The 11,251-nt window shown below is 45.8% G+C and overlaps 1 protein-coding gene across 1 annotated transcript in view; it reads right to left on the reverse strand.

Moving 5' to 3' along the window:
• Window positions 1-552, reverse strand: part of PCNA (proliferating cell nuclear antigen) — a 5,124-nt gene extending 4,572 nt beyond the window's left edge. The window contains exon 1 of the mRNA XM_027864983.1: window positions 155-552. Within this exon, the coding sequence (XP_027720784.1) occupies window positions 155-375 (221 nt within the window). The 5' untranslated portion in view covers window positions 376-552. The remainder of the gene's footprint in view (window positions 1-154) is intronic.
• Window positions 553-11,251: the final 10,699 nt, after the last annotated feature.

The following is an 11,251-nucleotide window of genomic DNA, read 5'->3' on the forward strand; positions in this document are numbered from 1 at the left end:
CCCCCCCCCCCCCCCCCCCCCGGCCCGGGCAGCCAGAACTACCCCGTTCCGCCGCGCTCCCGCCAAGAAGCTCGGGAGAAGCCCGGGGGAGGGGGGAAGGAACATTTTGTTTACTCCACCAAAAGCCCAAGTTCGGGCACAGGGTCGTGCTTACCTGGTGAGATTAACGCCCATGGCCAGGTTGCGGTCGCAGCGGTAGGTATCGAAGCCCTCCGAGCGCAGGGTGAGCTGTACCAGGGAGATGTGAGACGAGTCCATGCTCTGCAGGTTCACCCCACCCGAGCTGATGTCCCAGCAGGCCTCATTGATGAAGTCTTTCAGAGCCTCCAGCACCTTCTTGAGGATGGAGCCCTGCACTAGCCTTGCCTCGAACATGGTGGCGGGCTGTGATACCAGGGCAGAAATGAGGAAAAACAAAGCCGGTCTAGGCCTGAGGGGAAGGAGAGCAGGGCTCACCCACTTAAGTGAGGTCCTCGGCCCGAGAAGAGACGCGGGCACAGAGAAGCACGCACGACAGCCGCCTCTAACCAAATGAGGCTCCGCTTCTCCAGCTCGCGCTCTCGCCGGCAAGTCGCTGTGACGTCACGGCGTAATTGCCCGCCTCCTCGATAACGCTACTGGTGCTCTGTCGACCAATCCCATCACGAAGGCCTCACCTAAATCTCCTGAGCCAATCAGAGGGGGCGGGCTTACCCCGCCTTTCGTAATTGCCCGGGCTTGTTCAGGTTCATCTGATCTATTCTCAATCTTTTTTAATTGGGATTGGGGGATGTTTTGGAATTGTAGCCTAATTCGAGGAAGGTGGCTTTTCCCTTGGAGAGTGGGATTTAGAGCTGGAAGCGGCCTGAGAGATCATTTTATCTAATCCCTTCAATTTACAGATAAGGAAATTGAGGCCTCTTAGAGTTGAAGAGTAGAGTTTTTCTTGATTTTTTTTATCCCAACATGGATAATATGGAAATATGTTTTGCATGATTTCATATGTACAACTGATATCATACTACTTGCCTTCTTAATGGGTATGAGGGGGCAGGAGGGAGGGAGACAATTTGGAACTCAAAATTGAAAAAAATGAATGTGGGGCAGCAAGGTGGTACAGTGGATAGAGCTCCAGCCTTGGAATCAGAAGGACCTGAATTCAAATGTGGCACTTGATACTTACTAGCTGGGTGACCCTAGGAAAGTCACTTAACCCCGATTGCCTCACCAAAAAGCAAAAAAAGAAAAAAGATAAAAAAAGAATGTTAAAAATAAATTAAAAAAAGGAAATGACAAGGAGAGGTGAAAATGAAAAAATGAAGTATAGATTATAATAATGAAACTTGAAAACTAAGAATAGTATAGTTAAAGATATAAATGAATTAAAAGACTGATTTATCTAAACATTGCTGAGGAGTCTGGAAGATGTAGGTGTTTTGCATTTTACAAGATCAGATTGCTCAGTGTAAGCTCTTTGAATTAGCTCTTTGAATTCAGAGACTATTTTCACTTTAGTGTATATATCTCCAGCTCTTAGCACATACAACTCAGTGCATTTGAAAGGTCACAGGCTCTGAAGGCAATGCATAGTGGGGTATTATTCTCTGCACTGTCTGGGGAACCTCATCAGTTCTCATAAGTTTAATTACTACAGACATAGGCTGATAATGTGGTAGCTGTGTGAGTGGAGAGTAGTCTGAAGAGAAAAAATGTTGTGGAGGTAGAAATGGCAAGATGTGGCAACTGATTGGATAGACATATATAATGGAGAATGGGGAGTTAAGGATAATGTGGAATTTACAAACCTGTGAGGCTGGTGCCTTCAACAGAAATAGTGAGGTTTGGAAGAGGGAAGGATTTGGGGAGAAAGATGAGTTCAATTTCAGACATATTGAGGTTGATATGTCTTGGAAAGAACCAGTGCAGGGCCTGGAATCAGGAAGATCTGAGTTCCAATCTAAATGCAGAGATTTATTAGCATAGGCACTCTGTTTGCCTTAGTTTCCTCCTCTGTAAAATGGAGATGATAATAATAGTACTTACCTCCCAGGATTGTTTTGAGAATCAAGTGGGATAATATTTGTAAAGCATCTGGCACATAGTAAGCACTATATAAATGTTAGCTATTATCATTATTAGCTGTATGATCCTGGGCAAGGCACTTAAGTGCCTTAATTTTCTTATCTGTAAAATGGAGCTAATAGTAAGTTGGGCTAATTAGCATAGTGTCTGGCACTTAGTAGGAGCTATATAAATGCTTATTCCCCCCTCTCCTTCCCAGATTATTCTATCAGCCTCTTGACCATGTGACTCTCTTAATCATACTATGACTTCCTACTGCTTTTTGTTGTTGCTCCTTTATTTAGCTTTTAAAGCCCTTCACAACCGGGCTCCAACTTATCTTTCCAACTTCTGTCAAATTGGCCTTCTTTGTATTTATTATTGAGAGATAGCCCACCTCTCATTTCCATGCCTTTGCACCGGCCATCTCCTGAGCCTGGCATGCATTCCCTCCTTAGTTCTACCTCAGGGTCCCTCTCTTGCTTTAAGCTCAAGCACTGTATTCTACGTGAAGGCCTTCCTATCCCTCCTAATTACTAGGATCAGTGCCCTCCCTCTCCCAAATATTTTGTATTTAACTATTTTGTATTTTTTTTTTTAGCACTACATATTGATGCCATCTATAAGGCAGGTATGTATTTGTTGACCTCCCCATTAGAAGCTCCCCATGTAAGCTCCTTGGGAGAAGGGATTGTTTCATTCTTTACATTTTATATCCCAGGCTCCTAGCAGAGAGCTAGGATAATAAATACTTGTGGATGGACTCCTTCCTAAAATTTTCCTTCTCCCAAATCTTTGTGGATTTAGGGTTGTGATCTGGGAGGAACCAGAGGAATTGACCTCTAAGTTGTAGAAATGCTACTAACATACTCTAAGGGAGAATGAGCAATGGTGTCAAATAGCTAGAATTTGGAACCAGGAACAGTATCTGAGGAATAATATATGTTCCTCATATGACATTCTAGCTCATGTCTCTGCACTTTGTACAAGTTGTCCTCCAAAGGTAAAAAGGTAATTCTTCCTCAGCTTTGCTTTTTGGAATCATTAGCTTCCTTCAAAACTCAGCTCATGTATCACTTCTTGGCAAAGATACTGGAGTGGTTTGCCTTTTTTTTTCTCTAGCTCATTTTACAGATAAGGAAACTAAGGTAAACAGGGTGAAATGACTTGCCCAGGGTGTCACAGTAGTGTCTGAGGCCAGATTTGAACTCAGATCTTCCTGACTTCTAGGCCCAGTGCTCTATCCACTGAGCGACTTAGCTGCTACCACTTCCTACATATGGCCATTCCCAATCCTCCTAGCAAGATACCTTTCCCTAGAAACTACCTTGTATGTATTTTGAATCTATCTATATCTGTACATGTTTATTTCATTCATAGAATGTAAGCTCCCTGAGGGCAAAGCCTTTTCCTTTTTTTTCCTGTCTCATCAATCTTTAGCACTGTTTTTGATATATTGGAAGCACTATAAATGCTTGTTGATTGATATTAACAAGAATTCATTATTGTGCATGGTTTAGTTTCAGTTCTAGCTTTTTCTGCCATCTCTCCAGTTCCCAAGGGTTTAACTATTATCTCTATGCAGATGACTCAGATCTCCAGCTCCAGTGTCATCTCTGAGTATTCAGACCCATTCTGCATTGACTTCTTATCTTCATATTTTCTTTTCTTCCTTTCAAATCCTAATCCAAGGATCTCGGTGAAGTGAATCCTTCAACCTGAAATTGTTTTTCCTCCTAGAGCACTGTCTGTCCTTTGCCTTCATCATTCCCTACCATTCTTGCATACTTTTATACTGTGGTTATTTTATATCTTCTCCCCTCCTGTATAAACTAACCCTTTTGAGCACAGAAGCTCTGATGTTTACCAACTAGTTCAGTGATTTTTAAATAGTGAATTATTGTAGGGGGGATTCTTGTCCAAGTAGGGACTGGACTTAGGTGAGGTCCCTTCCAACTTGGAGATTCTGTCACTCATCTTTGTAATCCCAGAATATCACAGTCAGACAACATGCATTTATTAAGTGCCTACTATATATATCAAAGCACTAGGTTAAATTCTGGGGATACAATCAAAGGCAAAAAATCTAAAGCAGTTCCTGCCCTCAAGGAGCTCAAAGTCTAACGAAGGAGAAAATGTGTCAGGGGTATGCTGGGGTCAGCTCTTACTAGCTTGTTAAAATTTTGGTGTAAGCATTTATACTTCAAAAATAGTTACATTCTGAAGCGTTTTGCCTATATTTTTTTTAACCCCTAGGTGCTGGTCGTTAAACATCCACCAGCACACCCACAGAAACAAGCAGTTTAAAGTGCATGGAACTGCAATTTCGGATGATTGTTAGTCCGCTCACTTTCTGCTTCACAGCACATGGGAGGCTGACTCAGGGAGGCGGAATCGGCCACACTCCCCTCTCCTCCCTTTCCAATTTCGGGCTCACCCACTGGTCACTAGGAGAACCTCGGAGAGGGGCTGGGGGCAGGAGTAAGGGGTCTGTAACTCCGGCCATGACCCAGGCTTGGGAAGGTAGTGAGCGTTACGGTCAAAGCTCATCCTGGAAGCGCCCCCGGCTTTTGCAAACAGCTCCGGGGCGCCCCCGAAGCCGGAGTTGGGGGGAGGGGCGGGCTAGGGAGAATCGTGGGGGGAGGGGTAGAGGCAAAGGCTGGGTGGGGGTGGGGTGCCGTATACCATCAAAACCCGCCGCCAGAGGGGCGCGGGAAAACCTAGCCTAGCTGTCACGTCCCCCCGCCGCCCGCTAGGACCAAGCCCGTCGGCCCGCCGGCCCCACTTCCCTCCCCAGGGTGCGCACAGGGTCCCCTGCCGCCGGGATCCGGCATGGGCCACTCTCCGAGGCGGAGGGGGTGCGCTTCTCCGCGGAACCCCGCAGCGCGCGGCCCCGCGCCCCTCCCCCCCAGACTCTCCGGGCTGTTGGCGAACGGTCCTCTTACGCAAGCGCTGCGGCCCCGCCCCCGCCGTTATTTATCCTTCAACTTCTCCACCTTCTCTTCTCCAAACCGCCAACACCATCGATTCGGCGAACGTTTATTCTTGAACGATGCCTGAAGCACTGTGCTAGGGATACAGGGACCAAAATGAAATAATGCTTGCCCTCAAGCAGTTCACATTCTACTGTTCTCTCTATGACTTAAGAGTTCTTAACCTGGGGTCTGTAGATTTTTTTTTTTTGCCTTCAATATTTCGATTACTTTTTCAATAGAATTGGTTTCCTCTGAAATCTTATGCCTTTAAAACCATGATTCAGAGAAGGCCCACGGGCTTCTTCAGCCTGTTCAAGGCGAGGGGTCCATGACGTAAACAAGGTTAAGAAGCCCCGCTCTGCGTTCTCTCCGAAGAGCCAGGCAGCCAATGGGAGCTCGCCTCCCGCTCTCGGCCTTCCGAAGTGGCGTGACTCGGGTGATTGGCGTCCGGCAGGCCCGCGCTTGCTCGCGCGCTCCCGCGCCCTGCGTCCGCGGGCTCCCTCTGGAGGGGAGGAGGGGCAGTGGCGGCCTCGTGCCCGGCCCGGGTTGAAGGAGGGGGTGCGGCCCGGGGCGGGGCCGACCCGGGGGAGGTGGAGGGGACGGGTGCCTCGCGTCTCGGATCTAGGCGGAGCCACCGCAAAATCAGCTTCCCAAAGACCCCAGCGGGGCGGCTGTCTGTCTGAGGGGGGGCATCCTCGCGTGAGCTCCGGTTGCGTAGCTTCTTTCTCTCCATCTCTCGCTTCGCTTCGCTTTTCATTTGCACCGGGAGGGGGCTGCCGAGCGGATCCGAGCCCCGCCGGAGGAAGCTGCTCTCCAGCCCAGCTGGGGGCGGCGACGGGGGCTCGGCTGAGTCCCGGGCGGGCGGGGCGGGGTGGGGGGGGAAGGTCCGCCCACCGGGGAGCGGGTGGTGAGAAGGCAGAGGCTCCGAGACTCCGGCTTCTGAAGGAAAACAGCGTCCTTGGAGAGAAGGCGGGGGCCCAAGGGAGGACTGCGTCCCCAGAATGACGGAACTGAGGCAGAGGCTGGTCCCCGAGCCCGACGGGCGGCCAGAGGCGGAGGACAAGGTAAAGGGGGCGACAGGTGGCCGGGCGTCCGGCGCCCTTTCCGGCCTTCGCGGCAGGGAGGGAGGAGTGCGGGGCTGGAGGGATGCCCCCCGCCCCCCGGCTGCTCTCCCGGCAGCGGGGCTGCCCCGGAGCGCGCCGGCGTTGGGCGGCCAGGATGGTCGCCGGAGAGGAAGCCTGGCTGTCCACGCTTCCGAGGACGAGGTGGGCAGCGTGCCCGGGAGGTCGGGGGCCTGCGTGCCTGCCCCCGCTGTGCCCCTTCTGTGGGCGTCGCCGCGGCTCAGCCCCATCTCCCGGGCCTCAGTTTACTTATCTCCTAAACGCAGGGGTTGGATGTGGATGCACCCTAAGGGCCCTTCCAGGCGTCTCTAATGCGTTGTGAGCTCGCCGAAAGAGGCGTCCAAATGGCCGAGAAAGGGGTGGACAGAAGGCGATCCCTTTGTGATAATGGCAAGGAAAGAGACCTGTGGTCGCCTCCCTAAAATGCGCCGCATCGCAGATGTCCTTTCTGAAACATCGTGGCAGACGTGGCCTTATAGTAAATACTCATCGGTAATAGAGGAGCGGTCTGCACTCCACCTCCTCCTCCCCAAAGCATGAAACCAGCCCTGTGGAGACACGTTTGAAGTTCCCTAAGCATCCTAGTCAAGACAGATGTGTCAGCAAGCCTTTCAATGATGGAATTGAGAATCTAGTTCTAATTTTTGGGTAAGGGGAGACTCATGGCAACTTCAGTGCAAGCTGTTCATCTGAAGTGGGTGAAATACCCTCTGGGGTATCTTCAGGACAAGTTCCTTTTGTTGTTGTCACTGCCCATTCAACATTGTCCTCTTTTGAGTACAAGACCCCTGTCTGTGTGCTTGGGATACAGATTTATATACCAGATAAATTCATGTAAGGGAATTAGAGTCTAGTTGAAAAGAGAAGGGGTTGGGGCAGCTGAGTTGCTTGGATAGATCACCAGCCCTGGAGTCAGGACCTGAGTTCAAATGCGGCCTCAGGCATTGTGATGTTCACTAGCTGTGTGACCCTGGGCAAGTCACTTAACCCCCTTTGCCTCGAGCAAAAAAAAAAGGCATTTCCAGTCTCAGTGAAGAAATAAATTGAGAGATGTGGCAGCATGGGTTGTGTGTGGTGGTAGTATATATAGATAAACTATGGAAATTCAATGGAGAGAAATAAATGATTGTAGGTTATTGTGGTCAGGGAAGTCTTTTTAGGTAAGATGAGACTTATGAGTCTTAAAGGAAGTAGAAGACTTAGATGGGAAGGCATGAAGAAGGGAATTTCAAGTAGGGGACAGCAACCAGCTATGGGGAGGAATACTCACTATTTTGAGGGATAATGAATAGGCCAATTTTAGTTAAGTGGAAGGTTGTAATAGAAGTAATGTGAGATAAACTTGGAGAAGGAGGTAGGGTCCATAGTGGAGGGTCTTATTATGTAGGCAGTATGGTGCTGCCTTTGAAAGTTTTGAGCAGGTTGGTGATGTATAAAGCTGGGTTTTAGGAAGGTAATTTGGCAGTGGGTTGTAGGATGGTTTGGTGAGGAAGGACAACAACATAGCCGTCTGGAGTGGGTTGATAGCATCAGGAATGGAAAAAAAGAGAAAAGGTTTGATATACATTGGTGAGAAGTTGAATCAACCAGACTTAGGGTAGACTGGATGTGGAAGAAGAAAATGCCTACACTTTGAACCTGAGTGATTCTGGGACATGACAATACAAGTGATAGAAATAGGAAATTCTACAGTGAATGCTGCTTTGGAGGAAAGATGATGGCAAGCTTAGTTTTAAACATGATAGCTTATTATTCATGAAAGCAGGACATCCAAGTGGAAATATGTGGGACTAGGTCTTTTGGAGAGAGGCTAGAGCTGGGCCTAGAGATTCAGGAGTCATCTGTATAATTGAAGCCACTAAAGTGGATGATGAGATGGGAGGGAGAAAATGAACATGGGGTTAGAGGAGGAAGCAGAAATAAAGAAGGAATAGCTAGAGAGAAAGAGTGTGTTACATAGAAGCAAAGAGAGAAGAGTTTCAAGAAGGGAGAGGGGCTTGGCAGTCTGATGTTTGGGAACGATTGGAGTTGGAATCAGAGATTACTTAAAGTAGAAGAGAGACCTCAGACATGGTGTAACTGAAGTAGTCTTTATGTATTTCTGTCTGTTAGATACCTGTTTAAACACTTCCATGCTATTTTGTGAGGCAGCCTCTTTCCTAGTTATATACCTGTAATTGTTAGTAAGCTGCTTGTGTGGCTTAGGCCTATGGGGAAATGCGGAACAAGTCTATTTCCCTTACAGATGATAACCCTCCATATATTTGATAACTGCTTCCTTTCTCTCCTCAGTTATCTTCTTTTGTCCCAGGCTAAACAACCCCACTTCAGTCAACCAGTGATATGATTTTGAGTACTAGCTGTCCATTTCTCTGAAATATTTTTGTGTTCTTCAGTGTCTATTTTAAAATGTGACCCCTAGAACTACAAAATACTACTAAATCCAGATGTGGTCTAATCAGGGCAAGATTTTATATTCAGTAATCACAGTGGAATCTTGTCTTCTCCATACTTGTCAATTATGTTACTGTACTTATGTAGTCTGCAGTAGAAGACAGTTTGCTAAAATCTGCCTGAAGTTCCTTCCTCATATATTTTTTTTAATTAAGAGAACCATCATTACATGTGTAAGATCGTTAACATGAAGATTTTATAAAGGTGAGGAAGTAGACATATAGGTCAGTAGTTAATGATTAATCTCTTGATCGCCTTTTTTAGGCAGCTATGTAGTGAAGTGGGTAGGATGATGGGCCTGGAGTTAGGAAAACCTGAGTTCAACTCTGGCCCCAGACACTAGCTGTATGATTCTGGGCAAGTCACTTAACCATTGTTTGCCTTAGTTTCTTCATCTGTGAAATGGGATAACAATTATATGTACCTGCAGGATTGTTGTGGGGACCAAATGAGATATTTTAAAGCCCTTAGCACAGTGTCTGGCACAGAGTAAGCCCTAGATAAATGTTAATTATTATTATTAACAGTAACATAAATTGTGTTTTTGTCCTCCATTCTTTATTTTTTTTTTTGGCTAGACGATGGAGTTAAGTGACTTGCTGTGGTCACAGAGCTAGTGAGTGTTATGCGTCTGGGGCTGGATTTGAACTTAGGTCCTCCTGACTCCAGGGGCAGTGCTCTATCCACTGTGCCACCTAGCTGCCTCCTTTTGTCCTCTATTCTTTTGGTGTTTTCCCTTCCTTAAAATATTATATAAGATGGTACCTCCATGCTTTTAAGATATATTCTCTCCTGCACAGATTTCCTTGTTGTATACTTGGGCAGATTCAACCATTCATTTCAGCCACCTGGAAGATTCAGCCATTCTTCCAGACTTTCTCTTCTAAATGACAATTTCAGGTTCCTTATATATATAGCACATTGGTAACTGAGGTATTAGAGTCCTGATGTGGTGGTTTTACTGATAAATATAGGTTAAAGTTTCTAAAATCTGTTCCATTTTAGGCCTGTTTGTTGTCATTCTGCAGGTTTAATTCATGAGAGCTTCTTGGATGGTGTGGTTCATTGGGTTCTCATACCAAGTGTTTTCTGTAGAAATGTTTTTGTTTCTATTGCTTGTTTTCTTTTGCTCTTTTATGGAGTGTTACTACTGTTTGAAGGTTTCAGCCCTTATACTACGCAGTATTTTACAAATGAGTTTTTAGTCTAAATCAATATTGCCCTTGGTTATGGTTTTCTTTCTTAGCAAGTAGATCAAGTATTTGCTGGCTAAGGTGGTTTCTGAACTCCTTTGGGAGTCTTCATTATGGCCACTGTTTTTTATGTCAGTAATTTTGTAATAAATAAATTTATTTTGTAATAAATGGGGAAAATCAAGGTCAAACATCCTTGCATTTTTAAGTTCTCTTTTTTTCCAGCATCAACAGCTTGTTTGAATGAGTCAGGTGGATTGTTGTAGATGTTCTTAGTTTCATCTCATCTTTATCTGCCTGATTCAGTAATGACTTTTACTTTTGCTATACCTAGAGGAAGCTAGGTGGTGCAGTGCTGGGCCTGGAGTCAGAAAGACTCTTCTCTCTGAGTTCAAATATAGACTCAGACACTTCCTAGTTGTGTGTCTCTGGGCAAGTCACTTCACCCTGTTTGCCTCATTTCCTCATCTGTAAAGTGAGCTGGAGAAGGAAATGGCAAACCACTGCTGCCAAGAAAACTCCAAATGGGATCATGAAGAATTGGACACAACTGAAATGACTGAACAGCAACAACGTACCTTGTCTGTGGTCTGAGTGCACATGGGAAGTTATTTTGAGAAAGCTTCAATATTAGTAAACAGTTTGTTTTCAGTCTTTAAAGATATAGTCAGGGTTTTTTTGGTTATGATATTCACATTTACCTTCTAACTCTCAATAGGAAAAAATGTTTTCATCAGTATGTAGCTTCTGAAAAAGATATGTACTTTTGTGGTGTCTTTGGTTTCTCACACCTGAGCCATGTACTTTTTTTTCCTTTGCACTCTCTCACACTTCCCCCCACCCCTTCACTCTTTAAAATAATTGAGCATGAAAGTGTATGTTGCCTTAGTTTGGTGGAGTTTGTTAATTTCTTAGTAGTTTTTCTATGTCTTCATTCTCTGCAATAGGTACTGGCCCATAAACTGTAATTAATTTCATGGTAGTCTTTTTTTTTTTTTCTAACTCATGTTCATTGTGAGCACTGCAAGACAAAAAAACTAAGTGTCCCATGAAAGGACATTTCTCGTTGCTATGGAGAACATACGTTTCTTAAGTGCCTACTATGTTCCTGGTACTATGCTAAGCATTTTACAAATATTCTCATTTGATCCCACTACAACCCTAGGAGGTACGTGCTGTTGTTATCCTTATTTTACAGTTGAGGAAACAAGCAGACAGAGGTAAAATCATTTGCCTAGGGTCACCCAGCTAGTAAGTGCCTGGGGCCATGTTTGAACTCGGGTTTTCCTGACTCCAGGCCCAGGGCTCTCTCCACTGTGATACCCAGCTTACCCTCTGTTGTGGGTACTTAATAACAAATCAGTGCTACCCTCTCTTTTGCCCCTCCAAGCCAAACTTGAATGCCATTCTTCATTTAATCGCAACTTTCTTTTGTTTTCTGATTTCATTTATTACATTTAGAATATGT

This window comes from Vombatus ursinus, unplaced genomic scaffold (genome assembly GCF_900497805.2).
Source record: "Vombatus ursinus unplaced genomic scaffold, bare-nosed wombat genome assembly UNPS02014778.1, whole genome shotgun sequence".
NCBI lineage: Eukaryota > Metazoa > Chordata > Mammalia > Diprotodontia > Vombatidae > Vombatus > Vombatus ursinus.